The sequence below is a fragment of the Chenopodium album genome, chromosome 10 (genome assembly GCF_948465745.1).
Source record: "Chenopodium album chromosome 10, dcCheAlbu1.1, whole genome shotgun sequence".
NCBI lineage: Eukaryota > Viridiplantae > Streptophyta > Magnoliopsida > Caryophyllales > Amaranthaceae > Chenopodium > Chenopodium album.
In genome coordinates this window covers 57,281,327-57,296,590 of record NC_137843.1, presented here as the reverse complement: position 1 = coordinate 57,296,590, position 15,264 = coordinate 57,281,327, and the positions used below count along the sequence as shown (strand labels likewise).

At 37.4% G+C, this 15,264-nt stretch overlaps 5 protein-coding genes across 5 annotated transcripts; all 5 read left to right on the top strand.

The window, feature by feature from the left end:
* Positions 1-2,197: 2,197 nt before the first annotated feature.
* Positions 2,198-5,582, top strand: LOC145565517 (disease resistance protein RPM1-like). The gene is made up of 2 exons (XM_081625493.1): positions 2,198-3,042; positions 3,485-5,582. Exons 1-2 carry the CDS (start codon positions 2,198-2,200, stop codon positions 5,580-5,582), a joined length of 2,943 nt encoding a protein of 980 aa, XP_081481619.1.
* Positions 5,583-7,160: 1,578 nt separating this feature from the next.
* On the top strand, positions 7,161-8,420 carry LOC145564265 (F-box protein At5g49610-like). Its single transcript, XM_081624590.1, has one exon. The coding sequence runs from the start codon at positions 7,161-7,163 to the stop codon at positions 8,418-8,420; it is 1,260 nt and encodes a 419-aa protein (XP_081480716.1).
* Positions 8,421-9,513: 1,093 nt separating this feature from the next.
* LOC145565516 (putative F-box/kelch-repeat protein At1g15680) lies at positions 9,514-10,719 on the top strand. The gene has a single exon (XM_081625492.1). The coding sequence runs from the start codon at positions 9,514-9,516 to the stop codon at positions 10,717-10,719; it is 1,206 nt and encodes a 401-aa protein (XP_081481618.1).
* Positions 10,720-11,382: 663 nt separating this feature from the next.
* LOC145565515 (uncharacterized) lies at positions 11,383-12,670 on the top strand. The gene is made up of 2 exons (XM_081625491.1): positions 11,383-11,845; positions 11,982-12,670. The coding sequence occupies exons 1-2, from the start codon at positions 11,383-11,385 to the stop codon at positions 12,668-12,670; spliced, it is 1,152 nt and encodes a 383-aa protein (XP_081481617.1).
* A 1,498-nt stretch (positions 12,671-14,168) lies between these two features.
* Positions 14,169-15,155, top strand: LOC145565514 (uncharacterized). Its single transcript, XM_081625490.1, has one exon. It carries the CDS (start codon positions 14,169-14,171, stop codon positions 15,153-15,155), a length of 987 nt encoding a protein of 328 aa, XP_081481616.1.
* Positions 15,156-15,264: the final 109 nt, after the last annotated feature.

Genomic DNA, 15,264 nt, shown 5'->3' with positions numbered 1-15,264 from the left:
AAGGGTTTGGGATTAAGGGTAAGAGAGAGAAAAGGGGAAAATTAATCAACCACCACTACCACCTGCCATGGCCTCTCACCGACACCACCCACCAGCAACAACATCCGCCACCACCCACATCCACCCTCTCCTTGAACCTACCACCACCACCACCACCACCCTATCTCGTAATCACCTTCTCACCACCATCATGACCCGAAACCCCACCAGCCAAATCAAACCAACACCACAACCATAACCCAATTACCCAAAACTCACCCCTCCAAATTGAACCAACATTGCAACTGTAATCCAATCACCACAACCAAGATCTGAAACCCCTCCATAACCACCAAAACCAACCTCGCCCAGCTTACAACCACCACAAACCCAAATCAATTTTAGGGTTTCAATTCTGAGGAGAATTGGCGACTATAACAAGAGAAAAAGGAGTCGGCGGTGACTTTGACAAGGGAAAAGGAGGCCGATGACTCGATCGACGGTGGTTGTGAGAGTGAAAAGAAGAAAGTGATCGAAGCAATAACAAGGTTCGAGCCTTCGTGGTGGTTGGAGGATTTCTGGAAATTTCGGGTGGAGTGAGGTGGTGCTCAGGTGGATTCGGTGTTGGAGGTGGCCGACTGGGTGGGGAATTTTGGGCAGGGTCATGGCTATGATTGAAGAATGAGAAATATAGTGGTGGTGGTGGTGGCGGCGACGACGGCTAAGAGGGAGGTGATGATGGTGGTGGATGTGGTTGTGAGGGAGGAGAGAGATTGGGATTAGGGTAAATCATGAATGAATTAATGTAGCTTAATATGTTAATAACATATAATCTTATTCATTTAAGGTGTGTTATTGAAATTAAGTAAGGGTAGATTGATCCTTTTACACAAAAAATTTACCATAAATGGAAATTGATGCACATAATATGTAACGGAGGAAGTATAAAATGTTGGTTAAAGCATAAAATGCAACTAGCTAGTAAAATCAAGTACTCAATATGAGTACAATGACCAAAAAAAAAAAAAAAAAAAAAAAAAAAAAAAAAAAAAAAAAAACTACTACTCCAAAATTATCCAACCGGGCTTTTAGGTGAAATATGGTCAAGATGGATATAAAAAAAAGGCCACCAGGCTTAGTAATGACTGATTTCACAAGGCAGGCCTCTTAGGCTCATTCAGCTAGTTGGCTATTGTCATCCAAGTGACTCACTAATAGCAGATTCCTCTATTTAGTACTTTTGTCTGTTCACATTTTGTTGGTATTCATATTAAAAATTGAATTGAAAACCCTAATTGTTTTTCTTAATGTATCTTTTTTTTACATCTCATTATGCCACAAGATATGTTTTATTCAAGGGTATAATTTAGGGAAGCATGGGACTATGGGTACATAGAAAGGTTTATATACTAAAATTTTGAATGTGACCAATTCCTTAGGGACAAAGGGATAGATTATAGGAATATAGGATCCTATGATCAAATTTTCATACCCTATGATCTCTAATGTAGTATAATTTACTAGGATCATATAGGATAGGATCTTAGGATCTATTAATGAATTTTATATTTGTTGAATTTTAAAAGTGTATATCGTGTGTATTCTATTATGTCTAGCAGGGTTTTTTTTTTAAAATAATTTTTTTAATTTTCTGAATCTATTATTTTAATTAATTAATTAATTTATTATTTTAGAGTTTTAAAACGCTGAAACTTGTAATAGATTAGTTTTTACTTCTATTGACAAATTCAACAGAAATAGTTGCTCTTATATTCAAATTACCACTTGGCATAAAAATATAAATAAAGCCCATATTATTTTTTATACTTTTTAGCACTTTGGGTTACTGCTATCATATTCTATAATCTATGGAATTATAAAATGAGACATCATTCACAACTCAAAATGTGTAATACTTACATAAAAGATTGAGGAAAACTGTGCTTCTATTGGGTGCACATTTTGACGGTAAGACACAGCAGTTTAAGGCCATTGTCAATGAGGTCACTGGATTCAATAACTTATAGAAGATTTCCTTATTATATGCTCTGTGCTTTTCCCACCTACTCCTCCCTCCCCCCCTTCAGAAACACTTCTACCATAGTTATCAACCTGGTCAGCGGTGGATGATGTTTGAAAAGGAACTTTGATTTGCAACAATTGCAAGCTTTCTTGTTTGTTTGGCAGCATTTTACGAGCTTCAAGTTGATTCTAATATATGGCAGAGACTGTAGTTTGTTTTGTTTTGGACAAGCTCGTCCCTTTAATTACTGCAAAAGCAGGCATGTTAAGCAGCTTACCCACAGAGTTGGTGGCCATCAGCAATGAACTCAGAAGCATAAAAGTTTTCCTCAAGGATGCGGAGCTAAGGGCAGAGGAAAATGATGGTGTCAAAGAATGGGTGAGACAAGTGAGGGACATAGCTTATCAAATCGAAGATGTGATCGACGAACATTTGCTGCTTCAACATCCTCGCGACGATCCTTATCATCAGTGCTTCAACATCTTTAGTAATCTAACCCGATGCGTGTTTCTGTTGAGGCCAAAACATCGGATAGCAAGCACCATAAGAAGGGTCCGGTCGGAGGTTTTGGAAATCAATCAAAGGAGGAGCAGTTTCACCCTTGGTGGAGGTCCAAGCTCTTCAAATGGACTTGACTATGAAGATCCACGCAAGCACATAGACCAAGACCCACGAGCAGGCTTTCTCTATGTTGACGAATCTGAGCTTGTGGGTATTGACGATCCCAAGAGGGATTTAATTAGGATGTTGGACTTGGAGCCTCAGGATTTTCCTCAAGGCAAGTTGATATCAGTGATTGGCATGGGTGGCCTAGGAAAAACAACCGTGGTTAGGAAATTGTACGAGGACATGTCTGTGAGGAAGCACTTTCCTCTTCGTGCTTGGATCACTCTTTCTCAACCTAATAAAACAATACATGTAATAAGGAACATGCTGACCCTATTTTACAGATCTGCCAGGGACTGTGTACCCCCTGAGATTGCTAACATGGATGAAGAATCTCTCATTGAAGAATTGAGGAACTACCTACAAGAACGAAGGTATGTAGCAGCTAATTTGAATTCTTAGTTATTGTGTGTACAAGGGTTATAATGATTAATGAGTTGAGCTGAACTCAAATTTGACTTAACTTGGCTTTATCGCTTGAGCTCAGAAGGTTAATGCCCAGCTTGACTTACTATTAACCTTGATTGAGGTCAAAAGTCACAAGTCTTAACTTATTTATCTTTTTGATACTTTTTCACCTATTATTTATTTATTCATTTGTATTTATTCATTTGTACTTATTTATTTCTTATTGTTATCCTTTGAAGCCCTTTGTAAAATCTATATTATTATTCACAAGTAATACATCAGGTTACTGATCTTGACTTTTTTGGGTCTCAAGTTAAGCTAACATTCATTATTCCCAAGTATTTCAGATATTTTGGAAAGTAAAATCTCCAAACAAATACTGTACAAGCTATATATTTCTTTTTGCAGGTTTCTTGTTGTTTTTGATGATGTTTGGTTTATTGAAACATATATTAAAGATGTCTTGCCCACTAATAACAATGGAAATAGAATATTGATGACAACACGCCTTGAAGATGTTGCTCTTGCATGGAAGGGGTCATCTTTTGATCACGTTTACAAGCTTCAACCTTTGTCTTCAGAAAAAGCGTGGGATCTCTTCTGTAGGAAAGCATTCCGAGACCTTAAGGCAAATTGTCCTCTGGAACTAGAAAATTTGTCACGTGCTATAGTCAGGAAATGTGAAGGATTGCCACTTGCAATTGTTACCATAGGTGGTCTGTTATCAACCAAAAACAAGATTGTGATGGAGTGGCAAAGTTTGTGCAACAGCATTGGTGCAGAACTGGCAAGTAATCTTCACCTGGCCAGCCTAAAGAAAATTCTGCTACTCAGTTATCATGATTTGCCTCACTACTTGAAACCTTGTTTTTTTATACATGGGCATCTTTCCTGGGATCGTTCTATTGAGCTCCAACGTTTGGTTAGGCTGTGGATGGCTGAGGGTTTTATCCCGAGGAAATCTGGCAAGACACTTGAAGCGGTAGCAAATGAGTTTTTGATTGAACTTATTCGTAGAAGTTTGGTGCATGTAACCTGGGTAGATGTTTCTGGAAGACCCAGGAATATTCGAGTCCATGATCTCCTTCGCGAAATAATACTTTTGAAATCACATGAACTCAGTTTTTTTCGGGTTCTTAATGAGGTAAACTCGTCCATGGATGCTCAAAGTAGGCGTTTGGTGATTCAGAATGATAAGCAGGGAACTAGTACTGAGGTGGTTGTTGAGGGATTGACTAGAAAGCAAGGTGTCCGTTCTCTCTTTCTGTTTTTGGAACATGAAGCAGTGCCAAAGTTCATAACAGGCTCATTTTTAAGGACTGTGCACCTCTTAAAAGTGCTTGATCTTCAAAATGCTCCTGTAAATTACATCCCAGAAGCTACAGGAAGTCTACGTCACCTGCAGTATCTGAGCCTGAAATGGACTAAGGTAGAAAAGCTACCAAGATCCATTGGCAAACTTGGGAACCTTCAAAGTTTGGATCTCAAACATTCCCTCATACAAGAGCTACCAACTGAGATAGGTAAATTTCCTTGCTTAAGACACCTTATGTCATATTCTTACCAGTGGGATGATACTTTCAGTTTGTATGTGAGAAATGTGAGAGCTGCAAAGGTACCAGCTGCACTTTGCCGAAATTCCCAAGAAATGCAGAACTTGGGATGGGTGGACGTGAGTCATTCAGCTGGTTTCATAGACCAGTTGGGGAATTTGAAGCAGTTGAGAAGGTTAGGAATCGCACAGCTCACGAGAGAAGATGGGAGGAACTTGTGTAATGCGATTAAGAACATGCATCACCTTGAAGAATTTATGATTGCTTCTAGAAACAAGGACGAGGTGCTTGAGATAGATCATATGTCTTCTCCTCCTATGCTTCGCCGCCTATTCTTGATGGGACGGCTCAATAAGCTTCCGGAATGGATTTTGATGCTCGAAAATGTTGTCAAACTGGTCTTATGTCACTCAAGTTTGAATGACGATCCGCTTGAAGTAATCGGAGCATTGCCAAATCTGATAAAGCTTATAGTTTGTGAGGCATATGATGGTGAGCAACTACGTATTAGTGCAAGAAGGTTTCAAAAACTTAAGGTGCTGCGCCTTTACAATCTCTGCAATCTTAAATCGCTGAAAATATTGCTGGGGGCTCTGCCTGAATTGGAAGAGCTGGAACTTGGACCGAGCCCATTGCTGAAGGAGGTACCAATCAGCATTAAAAACCTCGAGAACTTAACTCTGCTCAGGTTCCATGATATGCCCAAGGAATTTTTGGATGACTTGACTCCAAAGACGGGCCAGCATTATCACATCATTGATCATGTGCCAAATGTTTATATAAATTTTATGGCTGGTGCAGGCCACTGGGAAACTTCTTCTTTAAGACATCCACAATACAAAGAAATGGTATCTTACAAAACAGGAGCCATGTATCAGAGAGGCAAACGCAGCTCAGCTTGGGCTACAACTGGTGCTCCAATATATAAACCGTCTGGTGGTACTGGAAAGTGATTAAGACGAGTTGATGCATCAGTTGTAGTTGAGGATATTTGTATAGGGAACGTTTCTCAAGAGGTAGACACAATATCCAGCTCTTTAATATTGTTTATGTATGCACTTAGTTAACTTGGGGCCTGTATGAAATTTTTTATACACAATTAAGGGCCTGTTCACATTTACTTAATTTCAGTTCAGTTTAGTTCAGTTCAGCTCCAATCAGTTCAGTTCAGTTCAGTTCAGCTCTTAATTTCCCTCTCACATAAAATATTCATTTCAGCTCAATTCAATTCAGTTCAGTTCAGTTCAGTTCAGTTCAGTTCAGTTCAGCTCCAATCAGTTCAGTTCAGCTCAGTTCAGTAAATATGAACAGGCCCTAAATCTCCTTTCATTACTTTTGTGAATTGTGATCTTGTGAGCTGGTATTAATCTTGCCCTGTTCATGATGCTGTTTCTGACATAGATAAAAGATTTCATGATTTTATTTTCAGAATAAAGTTTCGTATATGATCTAGCTAGTATGATGGCTTTAATTAATTATCCCCATAGCTCAAAGTTGAAAAATTTCATCTTTTCGAGTTTTGACAGTATGCTAAACAATTGCTATATTGAAATATTTTCAGACTGCTTCAAGCACAATGTCAAGCAATCTTGTACCCTTACTCCCATACTAGGAGACAGCATGTCTAGCAATTACAATAAATTAGGTACGTTTCACAGTATTTCTAAGCTCACTATCCAGTCTGTCCTATATACTCGGGTGCTCACCATAGCGAAACTCTCCATGCTAGTTGCATTATGTGTATACTACTCCGTACGAGTGAGTTTGTGATCTTCATGAGGCTCTTTGTTCAACGACACTGTAATAATTGCAAATTGTTGTGCCTTTTAATTTCTAATCCTTCATTCATCTTGGAGGCAATTTACTAGAATGCAAACTCTGAGCATCCATTTTTTGTTCCTGAGAAATCCTGCTAGATTTATATGCACGTCTCTTGCAACATTCCCATCCTCTTTATTCGTGGTGCAATATTTTTATTTTTTGTGTTCTTTTCCTTAGAAAATTGTAATTATGGAAGTGAAATTTGCCAGGTATTGTAACATTTAAAATCTTATATACTTTTGTTTTTCTTCGGGTGCTATATGAAGAATATTCTGTAATCTGGAACCAAGATGTTTCAGAATTTATTATAGAAAATATAAGTAATTTGTGGTAGATTGAATGCTAAATTTGGTGCCACGTACTCCTATATGGCTAAGCTTAATGGTTATTATAATAGGTCAATGATTCGTCAAGAATGTTTTTTTTTTTTTTGGTTGAACAGATCTTGTCAAACTTGTAGCATAAGTCCATAGTTTATGTAATGTATAGAGAATATTGTTGTGCCAATTTTGAAGTATTTAATTACTTAATCTAATAATATATGGTCGTGCCAAGCATGTACGATAATTGTACATGCAGAAGTTAGCCCCACAAGAAGGTGAGCACGTCCATACCTATTGAAATGGAAAAATTTAATCAATCAAAATAAATCTAATAAATCACAGTTAAAAGCGGACTAAATCACAGCAATTAACAGCAATAAGTTTTAAATGGGAGAATTAAGCGTAGCCGAGCTTCCTACTTCAAACTCAACAATTAGTGCTTCTGTCAGCATTAACAATGTCTTGAATGATAGCCTGTTAGTTGAGATTCTTCAAAGGCTTCCAAGCATCTCTGTCCTTCGAGCAAAATCCGTGTGCAAACACTGGTTTTCTCTCCTCTCTGATCCTTGTTTTCTCCGGAGCTTTGTCCGGTATCATGACCATCATGCATTACCCTTCACCCTTGTCTATGAGTTTCATTTCTGGCATCGCTGTCTCAGCGATCACCTTCATCACAACTTCCATATGGTCTCGGAGCACAAAAAATTTCAGTCACAAGGATTTCACCTGAGTTTCCTCCCTTGCTTCCGACCTTGGGAATCACACCCCATTTGGGTGGTGGCCTGCTACAAAGACCTCTTAGTTTGCTGTCACCTTAAAATGTCTTTATTGCAAGGTGTATACTACATCTGCAATCCATTAACCAAGCAGTGGCTCAACCTTCCACCTTCCCCAGGCTACCATAGAGTAGCAGATACTGCTATTGGCTTCATTACTTGTGAGAAATCCATTTCTCTAAATAGCTTCAAGCTGGTCCAAGTCCCTAAACTAGACTCGTGTTTTAGTAATGGTAACTGCTTTGAGGTGAACGTGTTTTCCTCTGAGGTGGGGGAGTGGAGAAACTTTCAAATAACTTCTCCACAGAGTTTCACGAGGACTTGGCAGTTCAGGCCTGAGTCAATTACTGTCAAAAGCAAGTTTCATTGGTTGGTGAACAGCTCAAATATTGTCGTGGTTGATCCATTTGAATTAGCTGAGGGATCATGCCGAGTCATTGAGCTGCCAGCTGAGTTGAATCCTGACATAGGAATTTGCTTAGGATCCTGTCAGGATTATCTCAGAGTTTGCCAAATTTCTAGAGGGTGGTCAAATTGTCTGTTAGTAGTTTGGAAACTCCTAGATTATGTTACCGGAAACTGGGACTTGGAATACGAGATCAGTCTTAAAGAGATGGCATTTTTTGAGAATGTATGTCTGCATAAGTTTGGATTTTCGACAATGGAGGCGCTGGCTTTCCATCCGGTTGACTTTGGGATTTTATACTTGAGATTCAATAATCAGATAGTGATGTGTGATGTAGGAAAAAGAACACTGGAAGTGGTCAGTGAGTGCTTGCAAGACTCGAGTTTCTCTGTAGGAACATGTGGTGTCTTTCTGCTTATGCATCCATGTTGGCCATCGCTTATCCCTTCACTTCCCCTGTCTTGAATTTGCATAGTACTTTAATGAGCTCTCAGCCGAAAGAATTTTGAAATCTGAATTTTGTTGCAGAGTAAGATCTCATGTAGATCTTGGATGTGTGCTGCTCTGTTTAGCACTTAAGTGTTTTTACTCTTATATTTGGTGTAATAATTTGAATATTGGGAATCAAGTTGAGCTGTTAAAGTTTGTGCTAGCTATTCTATAAACTCGTGATGGATGTCATTGACAATTCACAATTAATGCAAGTTCTAGCTGCTATTTACGAGTATTTTTTTATTTTTTGGTTTAAGATCACCTGAAGGTATGAATTTATCTTTGGTAATTCATACGATATATGGATTAAGAATCTATAAGAGTAATTAAAACAGTTTTATACAAATAGCATTAAATTTCAAAAATGATTTCACTTGGGTTGTGAATGAGCTCAAAAACATTACCCTGACTTGCTCTATGTTATATGTAATGGTATCTGAATCGCTTTTGTAGCCTTTGTGCCAAATTTGATTTGGCTCAGTCTCACAGCTAAACCAGATAAGATGGTCTTCGTAGCCTCCTGTTTCTCCATTCTCCTCAGAAACTCCTCCCCCACAATATATAGAGATATATTCATTTTTAGTCCACCAAGCTCCATTCCTTTTTTGGTTTACCTTTAATCAGCCGAATGAGCTCTACTTAGTCAACCATTTTTACAAGTCATCTATAATATGATGAATGTTCTGCAAATCCGGGAGTTTTGCAGTCTGCAGTCATGCAGAATCTGCTATATTCTAACAGAATTTAGGCTTAATCTATTAAAAGCGGAGCGTAAGTGCAGGAAGATTTGTCTTAGGCACAAGTTTAATCATGGATCCTCACTAACTCATAATTATCCCAATAATACATGAAAGAAAGTAGATTCCATTAATTTAGTTTTATACTTCCATAATTCAAGATTGAGGGAACCACGTAATAGAATATTACATCAATCTGAAAGCACGTCTTCAAATTGCATCCTATCAAGAAAATGTCAACATATAAGCCTTAGCCATTCTAATTTTAGCTAAATCTTTTTTTTTTTTTTTTTTTAGCATTTTTCAACGAAACAGATTCAATAAACACAATGCAAATCAACAATCTCCCAGATAGCTTGCTCATTGAAATCCTTACAAGACTGCCTTGCCAATTTGCTGTCCGATCCAAAACTGTCTGCAAACGCTGGCTTTCTCTCATCTCTGATCCGTTCTTCACTCGTAGCTTTGTCCACCACCAAAGCCTTAACCATTCTTCACCCTTCACATTGGTGCACCAGTTTTATTACTGGCATCACCATTTTGCCGAGACAGCTTCTAGGAAACTCCATGCAGTTTCCGAGCATCCCATTCTTAAATCCCAAGAGCTCTTCCTAGACTTTCTTCCCTGCTTCCAACACCCAAATCAATGGCCTATCCGCATAGTTGCATCACATGGAGACCTTATGGTGTGTCATGACAACAAACTGTTTTCTCATCAAAGCAAGTACTATGTTTGCAATCTTCTAACAAAGCAATGGCGGGCTCTCCCACCAATCCCTGGCCGCCATGTAGAAGATGATATGGCCATTGGTTTGGTAACTTATGGCGATAATCTTCCAATTTTCAATTACATGGTGGTTCGGATCCTTAAGCTAGGCTCCCATAGTAGTCATCTCATTGCTGAGATATTTTCTTCAGAAACAGGGGAGTGGAGCGAGTCCTTGCTGTCCTGCCCACAGAGCATATGCCGATTCTGGCAGTTTAGGACAAGCGCAGTTACTCTTAACAATTCCTTACATTGGATAATTAACGGTAATGATGGAGAAACCGTGATTGTGCTAGATCCTTTTAGTGGCATCAATGGCCAATGTAGGCTAATCGATCCCCCCTTTGAGTTAAAGTATGAGATGGCACACGTTTGTCTGGGAACCTGCAGGGAGAAACTCAGGATTTCCACAATAAAAGGGGTGCATCCGAACCGGATGCTTAAGGTTTGGGAGCTACAAGACTATGATAAGGGGGAATGGCTCCTACAGTACAGGATTTGCCTCAAGGAGATGGTGTTTATTAGTGATTATCAGTTTAACATGCTCGAGTTTTCGACCAATCTTGTCCTGAGTTTGCACCCAAAAGATGAGGATGTTGTGTATTTGAGATGCCATAATCATATAATGAAATGCAATATGAGGAAGGGAACATTGGATGTAGTTAGCAAGTGTCTCGGTGATCCGACTTTTGTTATCCGAACTCTCACAGTTTTTCCTCTGGTTCATCCCTGCTGGCCGTCATCAGTTCACGCCCAAGTGAAACAGTAATTTAGAGCTTGTGATTTCTGTGTTTGTGTGTGTGTGTGTGTTTTTTTTTTTTTTTTTTTAAACGGAGTTGTGATTTCTGTTTGATAATGAGCTGTTCATGATGATTTTAGTTGTCTTGAATGCAGTTGTTTTGTTCAATGGTTAGAAGCTTTTTTTATTTTATTTTAATTTTATTTTTTTATTTTTAGGAATAATTATCTGTTCATCATCATTGAATAATGTGATGCTTGAATATTACGGAGTAAAATTATGAAATTAATTATACCCTTGAAATAATTTTGATCAATATTTGTAAAAGATATACAGATTTTTTGGACATAATTTTAAATTTGTGATATTATTATTCCATTATTCTGAGTTGTAAGATTTTTAGATAAAATCCTTCAATTAAAAGTAATATTTTTTTAATAAAAAATAATTTAAATTCTCAAATTTTATTAGTTAGTTGTTGCTTATTTTAGCAATTAAATTTTTTAATTCTATATCAGATTGTTATCTTTTTCAGTTAAAATAACATATATATACAAATAGAATCCTATATGAAGTATGTTTATAGTCTAGCTTAGGGTATGTAAATAAATATTACAACTACAACATCAGATCATCAATGTCGAACACACCTTCATATAAAGTTCTCTAGATCAACACAACAAGAATAACATCATGAATGCTCTGAATCTTGTTCTTGACAATCCTAAACAATTATCTCCTTCTCTGTCCAAATCTCTCTGTGAAAAACTCCGACAAAAACACACTCAAAAAATCATCAAACATCATAAAAATCACACGAGACATAACAACGACAACAACAATGATAACGAAAACAATGTTGTTTCTCGAATAGACGAACTAGGTGATGATATATTGCTCTTAATCTTGTCAAAAATAGACTCATGGAAACTTTTGGTTCAATGTCGAAGTGTTTCGAAGCGATGGAACAACATTATATATCAACCCATTTTCCTTGACCTTATTTCTTTGAAGTTCTTCCCTTTCACCCTTTACGTCGTAAACTATCATAAAACCTCCCTGATATCTGAGCACCCGTTTTTCCAATCCCAAAACCCCCCATTCGACCTCGATTTTCACCCTTTTTGTGGCCATAAATACAAGCTCAATGTAGTTGGTTCATCTCTTGATTTACTGTAATCATACTCAATATTTTCGTCTAAACAAGGAAATTTATTATTACTACTTCTGCAATCCAATTACTATTAAATATGTCCCAATTGAAATACCTATTGACTACAATAATGATGAAGGTAATCTAAAAGAAATTGGATGTACTGGAAATTTAGAGGGTATTAGTAGTGTTAAGGGTGAAGCAGGTTTTAAATTTGTTCGCATCATATCAAGATCTAATTTTTCCAATGATATTTTGCAAGTGTTTTCTTTTGAGAGTGGTAAATGGAGCACATATCGCATACCCCTAAACTTTGATCTTCGCCTTACTTCTTTTCATTCCTACAATTCCGTAACTGTGAAAAACAAGCTGCATTGGCTATTATATGACAGTATTCTAGTGATTGATCCATATAGCAATGATATTTCAAGGTATCGCCTGATCGAGTTGCCATTCCCACCTTCTTTATGCACCCTAGGAGTATGCCAGGAAAGACTTAGGGTGGCGGAATTTGCGTATATTACTAAGTTTGGACCTTCCTTCGCCACATTGAATGTATGGGAACTCACTGAATATAACAAGAACATTTGGACTGTTGTGTGCATGGAAGTGATCACTACGACTACGAGTCACCCTGATTTATGGCCATTGAAGAAGAGTTTGGGAAAAATTTTCAAGGTTATGTTTCATCCCTATGATTGTGATGTTGTATACTTGGAGACTGCAAACACAATTGTTCAATATAATCTCAAAAGTGGTACTTTCAAAGTGGTGGTGGATGAATGGGGAGCAATATACCCACTGGTGAATCCTTTGGTGGTAGCTTAACAATGCTTTCGCCTAATCAACATGGTTAGAGCCTAGCTACTTTGTTATAAAATTTTATATATTTTATGTTTTAACAGAATTAATTACAAATAAAGGTGATATGAAAGCTAATCTTGTTTGATTCGTACAAGGTAAATGTGGTACGATTGTGTTATTTTTTTTTTATTTTTTTATTTTTTGATGCATAGAGGGGTTAGGAAAAGAAACTACATACAAAAAATAAAACTAGGGTGGTACAAACCGTGGTATAGCCACGCCAACCACATCATTATGCAAAATACAACTTAAAGCTAGAGGGGGACTTGAATCAACTCGAATTTGTTGTTCTGATTAACTCCTTGATTAGCTAACCAATCTGCAGCTTGATTGGTCTCGCGATAAATGTGGTTCACTTCAACTTCCCAATCCGGCTTCTCAATTAGGCTTCTACAGTACCAAATATTATGCAGACATTCCCCTTGATAATCAGTCGAATTATTTAGGATTTGAGTGACCGCTTGATTATCTAATTGGACTAGAAGCTTCTTGATACCCATTCTTTTTGCTAACTCCGATCCAGCCCGTACTCCACTGCAAGGACTTCAGCCTTGAAAGCACAACAGCTACCCAATTTCAAGGAGTATGCAACTATGCATAGCGCAGCTTTCCTGTCTCATCTCTAATAAAACCCCCACCCCCAGCAGCTTTCCTGTTATACTAGTGGGGTTTTCTGTTATGAAAATCATTAATTTTAGAGAAATTTAAAGGATTACTTGGAAAAGGTTATTTAAACCAAATGTGTATCTTGACAAATATTTTTTTTAAAAAAAGGTACTCTATAAAATATGTGCCACATTGTAAGATATTGTAGCTTTTCTATTTTAGATTTTTATTAATGAATAGATTTTACTTAAAAAAATAAATTAGGCACTCTATTAAAAAAAGTTCACATCAGATTGGATTAGAAAAAATTAAAATCAAGGTAATCAGATCAAATAAAATAATAATCACAATATTCACAAATAAGATGAGCTAAGGTCATAAAAGAAAAGAAAAGAACTAAAGTCTTAACAATTGGTCAGTAGGCCCAAACTTTTTATACTTTCGTATTTTACATATCTTCAAACCCTTGATTTTATTAGAATGATAATTCCATATCTCCAATTCACATATCTTTAAACCCTTGATTCTTGTAGCCGTCACCAAAGTTGAGCAAGTCTAATTTCATAGAAAAATATGTGTACTTAACAATTAACCATGACCAAGAAAAGGGGACAATCCCAACAAGATGATGACGACGACGACAATAACAACGACAATAATAATACTCGTATGGACAATCTCGATGACAACGTGCTACTAGAAATCCTAGAAAGGATCCCATGGATATGGGCAGTCCAATGCAAATGTGTTTGCAAAAAATGGTACAATTTAATTTCAAACTCTCATTATAGTATATGCTCCCCTTTTACCTTCATCTTTCAACTAGATTATTATGATAAGTATCAAGTCAATCGAGATGGGTTCGTGTTCTATGCTTTCACCGAACACTCCGGTTTCAAAACCCTTGGTTTATCCCTATCTTTTCTTCCTTGTTACAACCATACTAACCCTGGGCGTGCACATAGTCATGTCTTACAAAAATCTCTTAGTGTGTTGCGAACCTCCTATTTCGAATCCTATTGGAATTATAAGTGAAACCGTCTACTACATTGTGGATCCTATCATGAGGCGGTACATACAAGTACCTCCGGTCTTAACTATACAAAAGCCGGTTGCTTATGGGCTTGTTGTCGCGAATAGTAATAGTATTGCTTCGTTTTTGAGTTATAAAATGGTGCGTGTGTGGTCGTGTTGGAGTAGTATTAGTTGGATGCATGAAACTGAATATTTTTGTATCGAGGTTTTTTCTTCTGAGACGGGGGAGTGGAAGAAGACTTGGTTTTTATCCCCGAAAAGGAAGCTGTTAAATGATGGAGGGTGTTTTAGTACGAGTGCAATCGCCGTAAATCATAAGCTACATTGGGTGGTAGAAAGGAATGTTCTAGTCTATGATTTGTGTAACGAAACATGTACCTTCATTGAAGTGCCGCCTTCACAAAGCTTGGCGAAAGTGACTCGTTGTCTAGGGGAGTTTGATGGCCGGATTTGGCTGTGCCAAATGGAAGATTGTGCTCCTTTTAATAATATCCTTAACGTATGGGAGCTCGAGGATAATGGATTAGGCCATATAAATTGGAAATTAGAACATAATATGATGTGGTTTGGTTTTGAAGTTGAAAAGTTTAAGAACAATGAAGTGTTGGCTTTCCATCCATTTGATCCTAATACTTTGTTGATGACCTATGGTGATGGATTGGTTAGGTATAACGTTAGGAGAGGAACTCTAAAGGAAGTCATGAGTTGGCGCGGTTGTGATTTATCACATGTGTGGACAAAGAAGAGGGTATTTCCGATCATTCATCCACCCGATTCTATACTCATCACTCTACCTTCTACTCCATGATAGTTTATCTTAATAAAGAACTCGTGTTATTTTCTCCTATGAATAATAATTTATTTCAGGAGGCATTCCAATCCGTTTGAGGTCAAAGCATATCTATGTAAGTTTGTGA